The sequence below is a fragment of the Rana temporaria genome, chromosome 9 (genome assembly GCF_905171775.1).
Source record: "Rana temporaria chromosome 9, aRanTem1.1, whole genome shotgun sequence".
NCBI lineage: Eukaryota > Metazoa > Chordata > Amphibia > Anura > Ranidae > Rana > Rana temporaria.
In genome coordinates this window covers 37956297-37969230 of record NC_053497.1, presented here as the reverse complement: position 1 = coordinate 37969230, position 12934 = coordinate 37956297, and the positions used below count along the sequence as shown (strand labels likewise).

General features: G+C 42.9%; 1 protein-coding gene across 1 annotated transcript in view; it reads left to right on the top strand.

Annotated features, from left to right (window-relative positions):
• LOC120913334 (cytochrome P450 2C23-like) overlaps window positions 1–12460 on the top strand; it is a 45631-nt gene extending 33171 nt beyond the window's left edge. Inside the window, exons 8-9 of the mRNA XM_040323204.1 lie at window positions 7162–7303; window positions 12030–12460. Of these exons, the coding sequence (XP_040179138.1) occupies window positions 7162–7303; window positions 12030–12211 (324 nt within the window). The 3' untranslated portion in view covers window positions 12212–12460. The remainder of the gene's footprint in view (window positions 1–7161; window positions 7304–12029) is intronic.
• Window positions 12461–12934: the final 474 nt, after the last annotated feature.

The following is a 12934-nucleotide window of genomic DNA, read 5'->3' as shown; positions in this document are numbered from 1 at the left end:
CCTCCCCTATCCAAAGCAATGTATCTTCCCAAATTTCATCACTACTTGATGTTGCTACACGTTCCAACCTGTGTAGGCTATATATAAAGTTATGTTTCGATATAATACCTCATTTATGTTTTTATTATTTCATCTGGATTTCTTTTACAAAATATTATTTGTTATTGATTATATACTATATGATTTATATACCTTTCCAATATGTCCATTTTCCTTCTGGTAATCAAAATTTCATACCAACTAGATAACTATGTATGACTCCTTTTCGTTTTACATATACATTATTTTGTTTCTTTCTACATATACATATTGGGCCAGATTCAGATAGGAGATACGACGGCGTATCTCCAGATACACCGTCGTATCTCTGAGTCTGAGGCGACGTATCTTAACTGCATATTTATGCTGGCCGCTTGGGGCGTGTACGCTGATTTACGTCTAGAATATGTAAATCAGCTAGATACACCTATTCACGAACGTACGCCCGGCCGTCGCAGTACAGATACGCCGTTTACGTAACGCTTTTTCCGTCGTAAAGTTACCCCTGCTATATGAGGCGCAGCCAATGTTAAAGTATGGACGTCGGGACCGCGTCAAATTTTCCGGCGATTACGTCGTTTGCGTAAGTCGAATAGGGCTGTGCGTCATTTACGTTCACGTCGAAAGCATTGGCTTTTTGCGGGTTAATTTGGAGCATGCGCACTGGGATACTTTCACGGACGGCGCATGCGCCGTTCGGAAAAAGCGCCATTTACGTGGGGTCACAATTCATTTAAATAAAACACGCCCACCTCTTCCAGATTTGAATTAGGCGGGCTTGCGCCGGCCTATTTAAGCTACGCCGCCGCAACTTTGCTTTGTGAATACTGCACTTGCCTGTCAAAGTTGCGGAGGCATAGCGTAAATAGGATACGTTACGCCCGCACATAAATACACGCTCCCTACGTGAATCTGGCCCATTATGTATAAACTTGTACAACCTTTAAAACTTTTCAATAAAAATAATATTGTGAAAAAAGAGAGAGAGAGAGAGAGAGAGAGAGAGAGAGAGAGAGAGAGAGATTCAGGTTCATCTAGTTTAAAAAAAAAAAATTACAATCCCATATACACAATCCCATACCCACAGTTGATCCAGAGGAAGGTGAAAGGGCCTATATTTATTAACATTCAGATTAAAATATATATGCATCCAACATGGATCTTTAAGTTCTGCACAATTTTTCCTTTTTTGCATATATATACTGTACACCAAATATTAAGGGGTTACTAAGGAATATTTTTAAATTAAAATAATAAAAATGTTATACTCACCCACTCTGTGCACAAAAAAAGCCCCCAAACACCTCTTCCAGTGTTTTGGATTCTATTCTTCTCCAATTTGCTTGCTATAGGGATACATGCTCGCTCCTGAGCCGTGTGTGTGTCTATGGAGCCGCGTTCTATAGACACACACAGCATGGCTTGGCCTTGCCCCCACTTCCTCTTCGCAAACTTTAATTGACCAGAGCAGGAGCCCATGACTGACCCAGTCCCTGTGTGAAGAGGAAGAGAGGAGAGAAGAGATGCAGCCATGCACAGCGCTGGATTGATTGAGAAAGCTATAAAACGTGTTTTTACCTTAATGAAGAGAATTCTCTTGGCTTTAGAAACACTTTAAGGAAAATGTCCTGTTAGGACTTGTGTCAGGACTTGGATCACCTGCTGGTGGCACTTTTCCCCCAAGAGTCAACGGATACAGTTCCGATGGCCCCAGTGGGTGTCTCCCAGCAGCCAACTGATCTAAGTAATCAGGCTCCACCTAATATTGGCTGTTGGGAAGGCATAAAATCCCTCCCTTAGTTGTTGTCTGTGCTTCAGTGTTTTACCTGCTACCCATATTCCTGCTTGCTGATCCCTGCCTTCTCCTGTATCTTGTATCCTGTATCCTGTTAACCCCATCATTGCTCCTTGTTTCCAGTCTCAGTCCTGCTTATTCCCTGTCTATGTCAGCTTCCCTTCATTGGTATACAGTATATATTCTTTAGTTAGGTTGTTGGTTTGGTTTTGCTTCACTGAAATGTATTTCTCACTTTTGTTTTGCTTATGGTCTTTTGGTGTTGAATTGGTGTTGTGTGCATTAATAAACTTCATTCTAACCATACTCAGTCTGATTCCAGTTAAGAGCAGCTACACTTAACTGGTCATCCCTGATGCTTAATACTTGCATTTGGTATCTCTTACATGTCCATTCCTAAAAGGGGAATATGCATATTGCCAATAACAACCTAGTGCATATTCACAGTGTTTTAGTATATTACTCAAATGAAAGATAATGTCATGACTACCAAAGATGGGTAAGAATTCACCCCAGCAGGCTATGAACCTTGCTTATGAAAATAAAATACCATTAGCTGGTCCTAAAGTAACACAAAGTCCCCATATACTGATTGTCATGGACTTTGGGCTGCAGGAAAACTAAAGGGGTTGTAAATAGAGTTGAGCGGACACCTGGATGTTCGGGTTCGGACCCGAACCCGGAATTTGAAAAAAAAGTTCGGGTTCGGGACCAAACCCGAACCCGGACTTTGACCCGAACCCCATTGAAGTCAATGGGGACCCGGACTTTTGACTACAAAAATGTCTCTAAAAAACTAAGGGAAAGGGCTGGAGGGCTGCAAATGGCAGCAAAATGTCGGGAAGAGCATGGCAAGTACTCTGGAAATAAATGTGGATAGGGAAATAACTTAAAATAACATAAAAAAATAAAAAATAAAAAATATAATGATTTTTGACCTTGGAGGACGAGGTCCATACAGTTTTGTTCAAAATTATTGAACCCCCCAATGCTGTAAAGGGTTTTAGGGAATTTAGTGTACATTTGTAATTGTATTCAGAATGAAATCTTACAAGGACTTCATAAAGAACCATATGCAACTAATATGACATCAATTGGTTTTGTAATACAGTAGTAAATGCAAAATTCAAGGCAATGGGCACAAAATATTTCAGCAAACTCTCCCTGACTATGTACTTGACAGAAACACAGTATATCAGAGGTGCACAGGTGGTGTGGCAGTTGTAGTACTGTTGAAATATTCAGAGTCACCTATAGATTGCAAACTGCCCCTATAGTTGAACAAAATTCCTAAACTATATGAAGCACAGCAGATGTCACAGGAATAGAGTGCTTGTTGATATTTCTGGAGCAACATACACCTAAAACTGTCCCTATGATTCAGCAACCTTTCCCTCACATAAGTGAAGCAGTGACAACGAGCCAGATGCCATAAGATGATGAAGATATCAAAGAAATAAAGTGTGCTTCTTGGTATTTCTGGAGCAGTATAACAGCATAGACCTAACACTGTCCCTGAGCAGATTCAGCAACCTTTCCCTCACATAAGTGAAATCCAGTGAAAACGAGCCAGATACACCTAAGACTTTCCCTAAGCAGCAGATTCCAGCAGCCTTTCCCTATCTAGAGTGAAGCAGAGTGACGATCTGTGCTGTGTGCCTCTATCTAATATAGAGGCACGTCACATGATGGGTCACATGCTGCACTGGCCAATCACAGCCATGCCATAAGTAGGCATGGCTGTGATCAGTTCCCAGTCACAGTAGTAACATGAATGGCGATTGGCTGCCATGCAGCGCGCCAAAACATACCTGAACTCCGAACCCGAACCCAGACTTTTTCCAACTATTCGGGTCCGGGTTCGGGAACCCGGACCCGAACCTGAACTTTACAGTTCGGGTTCGCTCAACCCTAGTTGTAAAGGTTATTTTTTTTTAAATAACCAACATGTCATACTTACCTCCTCCGTGTAAGAGTTTTGCACAGAGCAACCCCAATCCTCCTTTTCTGGGGTCCCTGTCACACTTCTGGCTCCCTCTCTTCTTGAGTGCCCCCCACAGAGAAGCGCTTTCCCTCATGGCACTCATGCGGGCACGCTCACGAGTCCTGCTGCTGTGTCCATTGACACAGACAGCAAGACCAGCCCCGCCCCTGGCTCTCCCATCATTGGATTTGATTGAAAGCAGCAGGAGCCAATGGCTCCTGCTGATATCAATCTATCCAATGAGGACCCGAGACATCGGCTGGAGCTGCTGTGCTCATTCCCTTTGCTGGAAAGATCAGGTTCAGGTAAGTAAAAGGTGGGCTCCTGGGTGGCTGCTGCACTACAGAAGGTTTTTCACCTTAATGCATAGAATGTATTAGGGTGAAAAACCTTGAGGGTTTACAACCCCTATAATCCTACGTCATAAAGTCTGATTTGCTTCAGCACATATACATTGCAAATTAATTGTTTTTGTACTTTTTTTACTTTAAGCTGGATTTTTTTTTCTTTTAACCACTGAAGACCCGGAGCAATATGCAGGTAAAGGACCCGGCCCCTTTTTGCGTTTCGGCACTGCGTCGCTTTGCTGAACCATATAATAATAGTGGTTGCTCAAAATTACTGTGCCAAGCAAGTTGTGTGAACTAGGCTGATGTGAACAAGTCCAATTTATGCGTGAAAACATGGAATTGGGAAAAATTCTCATATGTAGTCCTCAATCTTTGAAGAAGTTTATGTGCTTCCAATCAAGTCAAAATAGTGTTCCACCTTCACCATTTAAACAAACAGACACCCGAAGTGAATGGATGAGATGGCTTCTTACCAGATGGAAATGCCCCTTAGTTTGATACCAAAGAAGGGGACATTTAAGGCTTTTGACAGGATCACCTGTGTGGTCAAATACGTCCTGGCAGTGATGGTTGTTGTAATCATTGGTAGCCCGATATCTGTTGGTCCTGCCAGAAATCCGATGTGGCCCTCAAGTCAGGAAATCCGATGTGGCCCTCAAGCAAGAAAAATCCAATGCGGCCCTGGACAGGCTCTCTTGTTTCCTCTCCTACCTTTACTTCTCTCTTTACAACACTTTCCAATGTCACTAAACTCCTTTCCTTGCAATGCTTTCACTCAGTGAAAGCATTGCAAGGAAAGGAGTTTTGTGACATTGGAAAGTGTTGGACTACATATGAGACTACATATGAGAATTTTTCCCAATTCCATGTTTTCACGCATAAATTGGACTTGTTCACATCAGCCTTGTTCACATAACTTGCTTGGCACAGTAATTTTGACCAACCACTATTATTATATGGTTCAGCATCCAAGGACTTTTTTACTAGATCATTTAGTATTTTTAGGTGTTATAGTATTATATATTTGCATATTGTTATAAGATTCAAGTATGTATCACTATTAATGTTAGCGCACCCACTCCCACTTATTCCCACTGTTATAATCATCTGATTATTTTGGGTAGCAGCTTTATACTTTAGTTTAATTTTATATATTTTTTCTTGGCGCGAGATACCACACACACAACTGCGTCGCTTTAACTGACAATTGCGCGGTCGTGCGACGTGGCTCCCAAACAAAATTGGCGTCCTTTTTTCCCCACAAATAGAGCTTTCTTTTGGTGGTATTTGATCACCTCTGCGGTTTTTATTTTTAAAAATAGAGCGATAATAGAGCGACAATTTTGAAAAAAAAAACAATATTTTTTACTTTTTGCTATAATAAATATCCCCCAAAAATATATATATAAAAAAAAAAAAAAATTCCCTCAGTTTAGGTCGATACGTATTCTTCTACCTATTTTTGGTAAAAAAAATCGCAATAAGCCTTTATCGATTGGTTTGCACAACATTTTTAGCGTTTACAAAATAGGGGATAGTTTTATTGTATTTTTATTAATATTTTTTTTTTACTACTAATGTCGGCGATCAGCGATTTTTTTCATGACTGCGACATTATGGTGGACACATCGGACACTTTTGACACATTTTTGGGACCATTGTCATTTTCACAGCAAAAAATGCTATTAAAATGCATTGTTTACTGTGAAAATGACAATTGCAGTTTGGGAGTTAACCACTAGGGGGGCGCTGAAGGGGTTAAGTGTGACCTCATATGTGTTTCTAACTGTAGGGGGCGGGGCTAGGCATGTGACGTCATTGATCACCTTTCCCTATATCAGGGAACCAGACGATCAATGTCAGCGCCACTGGGAAGAACGGGGAAGGTGTGTTTACACTCAAGCAGCATTGTCATTCTAGGGCAGTGATGGCGAACCTTGGCACCCTAGATGTTTTGGAACTACATTTCCTATGATGCTCAACTACACTGCAGAGTGCATGAGTATCATGGGAAATGTAGTTCCAAAACATCTGGGGTGCCAAGGTTTGCCATCACTGGTCTAGGATAGGAGAATGTTAGATGGACTAGCAGATTTAAAAACGCCAACACAAATTGAAGCCAAACTCCAGCTAACACGTTATAAGCAACCATTTTTTCTTCATTTTACGATAAAGGTTTTACATAAATAAATAAAAACGAATCGTATGCACCCGAGTCAGTGGTAAATGATTTGTCTCATCTCTGTAATTGATACAGCTGTAAGAGAGTGTGTCCTTTTGAAAAATAACAGACTTACTGGCCAGATCTCCAGATGAAGATTGAAGAAAGAAAGCTTAAAGCGGAGCTCCATCCAAAAGGGGATGCTTCGCTTATTGCACTCTCCAACTGCTACATTTGCACTTTTTTTGGGGGGGTCGCATGGGTACCTGGCTTTGACTTGGGTACCTGCTCCCACTTCCTGCTATGATCTTGACAATGTCAGGCCCCTCCTCTTTCCCCCTGCAGCCTTCTGGGACACACACAGGTTCCAGAAGACTGTGGGACTATGTAGAAAGTGCAGCGTGACTTGCGCCAATGCGCAGTAGGAACCCGACTGTGAAGCTGGAAGGCTTCACTGCTGGTTTACCTTTCCCAAAATGCCCAGCGCCTGCACCTGAAACCATTGAAGAATCGGCTCAGGTGTCGACATTGCATGATCCCTGGACAGGTAAGTATCCTTGTATTAAAAGTTAGCAGCTATAGTATTTGTAGGTGCTGACTTTTAATTTTGTGGGGGGAGACTGGAGCTCCCCTTTAACAAAGAAAATTGTTATAAAAAGAATTAGAATTGGTAATCTGCAAAATAACACATTTATGCCTTTGGCTTTAATACTTTAAAACCTTTATTATATGAAGGAGTTGGACAGTTTCTCTCTTTGTAGGATATTTATTACCAAAAGTCAAGTACTGTATGGGTTACATTGTAAACACATTGTATTACTTACTCCTGCAGGGTACTACAGTGTTCCCTATGTTAACCACCGTCCTAAAAGATGAAAAATACTTCAAGAATCCACAGGCATTTGATCCAAAACATTTTCTAGATGATAAAGGAAATCTGAAGAAGAATGAGGCCTTCATACCCTTCTCTCTAGGTATGGTTTACAATGATGATTATTCTTATTTTACAGCAATCTATTGGTGTTTTCCAACCCTTGCTCAGAAATTGCTAATGGCACATATCTCAATTCCCTTTCCTAAATCACCAGTGAAAGATATATAGACTGTTATGGTTTAAGGAACCTGACCCCATCTATTCCATATTTTTTTGCCAGTGAGATAATGTGAGGCCTCGTACACACGATCGTTTCCCCAACAGAATTCATCAAGAAACTTGGTGGCAGAGCTTTTCTGCCGAGGAAAACGGTCGTGTGCATGTTTTTCGTCGAGAAAACTGCCGTGGAACTCGACGAGAAAAAAAGAGAACAAGTTCTCTATTTCCTCGTCGGGAGTCTCAATTTACGACGAGAAACACGTTCGTGTGTATGCTTAGAAACCCGCACATGCTCAGAATAAAGTATGAGATGGGAGCGTGCCTTCGGTAAAAGTAGGGTTTGTAATGGAGATAGCAAATTCGTCACGCTGTAACAGACTGAAAAGCGTGAATCGTCTCTCACCAAACTTTTACTTAACACGCAGTAATATGAGATTAGCAAAAGCATCCCCAAGGGTGGCGCAAATGGATTAGAACTTCCCCTTTATAGTGCCGTCGTAAGTGTTGTACGTCACCGCGTTTGAGAACGACGCGATTTTGTCTTGACAGTGTGTACGCAAAGAAAGCTTGTCAAGATTCTCGACAAGCCTAACAAGGAACTCGTCGAGGAAAACGATGTTTCATTTAGGACGAGTTCCTTGGTCTTGTGTACGAGGCCTTAGACTTGAAGAACACCTACCAACTGTTTTACAGTCTAAAGGATTTTTACCTTTTTTCGACTTTTAATTGCTGTTTTATGTTTGTGATTCATGTTCTTAGTTTGCAACAAAAATATTGAAGTCAGACAGCTAGGCAGCCAAGGTAGCACTTTAACCCCCCTGGCGGTATTCCTGAGTCAGGCTCGGGGTGGAATTTCAGAACAAAAAGCGGTAACCCAGAGCCAGACTCGGGATCGCCTCGCAGCGTCCACAGGCAGGGAATTACTTACCTTGTCCCCTGGATCCTGCGATGCCTTCCCGCTGTGTGATCGAGCTGTGTCCTCGCTCGATTCACGCAGTGCCCCTGTACCGCCAAGCTCCGTTCCCTGCGACGTTACGACGCACGGGGGCAGAGATCAGCGCCAAATTCAAAAAAGTAAATACACACAATACATACAGTATACTGTAATCTTATAGATTACAGTACTGTATGAAATAAATACACCCCCCCTTTGTCCCTAGTGGTCTGCCCAGTGTTCTACATGCACTTTTATATAATAAAAACGGTTCTTTCTGCCTGGAAACTAAAGATTGTCCATAGCAACCAAAAAGTGTCCCTTTACATCAAAAGTGGTTTTAGACCAGCTAGAAAACAGCGATAATAAATTATAATCACTTGCAGAATTGAGTGATTTGTGGGGAAATTCGTCATCAAACAATAAAAGTAATGACAGCGACAATTCTGCAACTGAGGAAATTTCAGTGCACAATGTAAAACGCCAAATTTCCATGCAAAATAATGGTACCACTTTCAGCACCTAAAATCTGAAATAATCATACCGCCAGGGAGGTTAAAGCCGTGTACACACGATCGGTTTGTCTGATGAAAACAGACCGATGGACTGTTTTCATTGGACGAACCGATCATATGTGGGCCCCATCTGTTTTTTTTCCATTGGTGAAAAAAAAATAGAACATGTTTTAAATTGTTTCTAGAGATAAAAAAACTATAGAAAAATCCGAAAAATCCGATCGTCTGTGTGGAACTCAATTGGACAAAAATCCCCACATGCTCAGAATCAAGTCGACGCATTTTTTTTCGGCTCGCCGTGGTGTTGTACGTCACCGCATTTTGGGACGATTGGATTTTGGACTGATGGGGCCAGATTCTCTAAGATTCTGCGTTGGCGTAGTGTAAGCCATTTACACCACGCCACCGCAACTTACTGGAGCAAGTGCCGTATTCTCCAAGCACTTGCTCCATAATTTGCGGCGGCGTAATGTAAATGGCCCGGCGTATGGCCACGTAATTCAAAGGGGGCGGCTTGTATTCAAATTAAGCGCACCCCCGCGCCGATCGAACTGCGCATGCGCCGGGCGGAAAAAGAGCCCAGTGCGCATGCTCCAGCTCACAACGGAAAACGTCAATGACGCCGACGTGAGCGTCATTGACGTAAAGTCCTATTCGCGGACGACTTAGTAAAATGACGTAACCGACGGAAAAAGAAGACGCTGACCCGACGCCATACTTAACATGGCATACGGCGGACTGGCGTAAGGTTACCCCTCATATAGCAGGGGTAACCTTACGCTTACGAAAACAACATAAACGACGACTACGCGACGCAAATTCGTTCGGGAATCGGCGTATCAGGCTCATTTGCATAGTCAAATGAGAACTGAACGTAAACGCCACCTAGCGGCTGGCGTTGCATTACATCTAAGATCCGACGGTGTAAGTGACTTACACCTGTCGGATCTTGGCCGTATCTATGCGAAAATGATTCTAGGAATCACTCGCATAGATACCCGGGCTCAGAAACAGAGATACAACGGTGTTTCCTGAGATACACCGTCGTAACTCTTCTGAGAATCTGGCCCATGGTGTGTAGGCAAGACTGATGAAAGTCAGCTTCATTGGATATCCGACGAAAAAATCCATGGGATCAGATTCCATCAGATATCCGATCGTGTGTACATGGCTTTAGACTTCATGCACATGGGCACATTTGCCTATGCAGCAAAAACAAGCTATGGATTTGAGGTGTCTGGGATGCCCTGGTGCTGCATACAGCCGCCCATAGACATGAATGGGTGAAGGTAGCTGAATGCAACTATGCACCGCTAGTTGTGAAAAGGTGCAAGCACACAGAGGTAATGTCCCAAAAGCAGTTAGCGTGCGTGCATGTGCCACTTTATACAAATAGCAGTGTATAGCTGCATACAGCCGCCTGTGGGGTGCAGCATGGTGCAGTGACAATAACTCACACAATTAGGTGCAAAAAAAACAACTTGTATTGAAAATGTACAGCAACAGATAACAACAAACCTAGTGGACAGGCTGCCAAAATAGATGCACTTACGGTTCCCAGTAATATAAAGAGAGCAGGTATCAGCCGGACTGACAGTGTCTGTTTAGAGAGCAGAATTTGGCCTGGCTGTCCCGTGCACATACAGGATACATTGCCAATCTTTCCCTACTGCTGGTGCTGTCTCTAACAAGTGGGGTACATGTCCCTACTCTACCAACTCACAAATGAGCACCAAACCACATGGGATAGAAGCATCCAACTAGATAGCTTCCCCAGTGACCCAGGAAATCATACAGGAACCACATTCCTCTTGACTCCCTCTCCAGATGCAAGGCTATGGTGGTTGAGTGCCTCCTGCAATGGAGAAAGTAGACTGCACCTGCCTACATGGCACCAAGCCATCAGTAGCAGATCCTTTAAGTCCTTTAAGTTGCAAGGTAGGGCCTCCATGGATCAGACATCTTTTTCCAGCCAATCCCACAGATGCTCAATTGGAAGGAGATCTGGAGAATTTGAAGGTCAAATCAACACTTCAAACTCATTTCTGTGCTCCTCACACCATTTTGAACCATTTTTGCAGTGTGGTAGGGTGCATTATCCTGCTAAATTAGGCCACTGCCTCAGGGAATACCGTTTCCACAAAGGGGTGTAATTGGTCAGCAACAATGTTCAGATAGGTGGTACATGTCAAAGTCACATCCGCATGAAGGGCGGGACCTAAATTTTCCCAGCAGAACATTGCCAAAACCATTACACTTCCTCTGCCAACTTGCCTTTCTCCCTTCATGTTGCAATCTCTTCAACAGGAAACCAACGCACACAAACCCAGCCATCTACATAATGTAAAAGAAAATGTGATTCATCAGATCAGGCCACCTTCTTCCATTGCTCCCTGGTTCAGTTCTGATGCTCACATGCCCAATATAGATGCTTTTGGCTGTGGACAAGGGTCAGCATGGGCACCCTGACCTGCCTGTGGCTACACTGCCCCATACACAATAAATTTAGATGTCCATTTTTTTTCTACTTTCAAGGCATCAACTTCATGGACAACATTGCCAAATATATGCCATCAACTTTCATATGCCATTTTAACGTTCAATGTTATTCACTTCACCTGCCAGTGTTATGGCTGGTTGGTGTATATCACATTTCACATTGAGGACTTAGTAACTCTTTAACTTTTTTTTTTCAGACTGCTTCAGGATAAAACACTTTATCATATATACAGGGTTCCTTAAAGGTGTACAGTATTTAGAGGCAATTATTATTTTTCTGATAGAGTATATAACCCTTCTCTACTCTATCAAGTTATTTTTCCGTCTATGTCCCCACTAGGCAGATTGGCCCCCTCTTTTCATTTTGGTGACCATTGCCAATTTTTTTTGCAGTTTTCATCAAATCAAAAAGTATGGGGCAAAGTCTTCCAATGGGAACATCTGTTCCAGTGGCTGTGATCTACTTTATAAAGATTTTCTCTCAGTTCCTGCTGTTTGCCTGAGACAGGAATTAAGGGCATTTTTCCCCAACCAGACACAGACAGCAAAAACAAAACAAAAAACACTTATATTCTATCAACAACCCTAAAAAAGTTTTGGCTATACATACGCTTTAACTTATGTTACATGAGTTTTATCACTTTTTTTCCCCCCAACAGGTAGGAGGAACTGCCTTGGAGAGGGTCTTGCCAGGATGGAGATTTTCCTGTTTCTTACATACATTTTACAAATGTTTGACCTCAAATGCAATAAAGACCCTGAAGAGATTGACATCTCTCCTGTACCCAACAGTGGAAGCTTTACTCCCAGACCCTACACAATCTCTATGAGCCAACGCTAAGCATCTAACCCTTATTTCTAACTCAAGTGGTTCCCCACCTTGTCAATAATCTGGTATATGAGGAGGACCTTGACAAACATCTTGATATGAAGATGACCTCTCCACTTTGACAATGATCCCTGATATGAAGATGACCTTGGCAGTCACCTCTGATATGAAGATGATCTCCCCAACTTCACAATCATCTGTCAGATGAAGATGACCTCTCCACCTTCACAATCATCTCTGATAGGAAGATGACCTTCGAGTCATTAACCACTTCCCGACGGCCGTACGACTTTGTACAGCCACAGGGTGGCTCTTCATCTCTGGGTGGCAGTGTTTTTACGGCCTGCGCGTGCAGCCAGCGGCGTGGGCGCGCGCGTCCGGCAGAGGCTGAGATGCCGATGCGAGTGCCTGGCGGCCGCGATGTCCGCCAGGGACTCGCGATCGGCGGCTACAGGGACAAGACGTGGAGCTCTGTGTGTAAACACAGAGCTCCACGTCCTGTCAGGGGAGAGAGGAGACCGATCTGTGTCCCTTGTACATAGGGACACAGCATCGGTCACCTCCCCCAGTCACCCCCCTTCCCCCACAGTTAGTAACACAATTCAGGGTACACATTAACCCCTTCCTCACCCCCTAGTGTTAACCCCTTCAATGCCAGTCACATTTATACAGTAATTAGTGCATATTTATTGCACTGATCGCTGTATAAATGTGAATGGCGCCAAAAATTTGTCA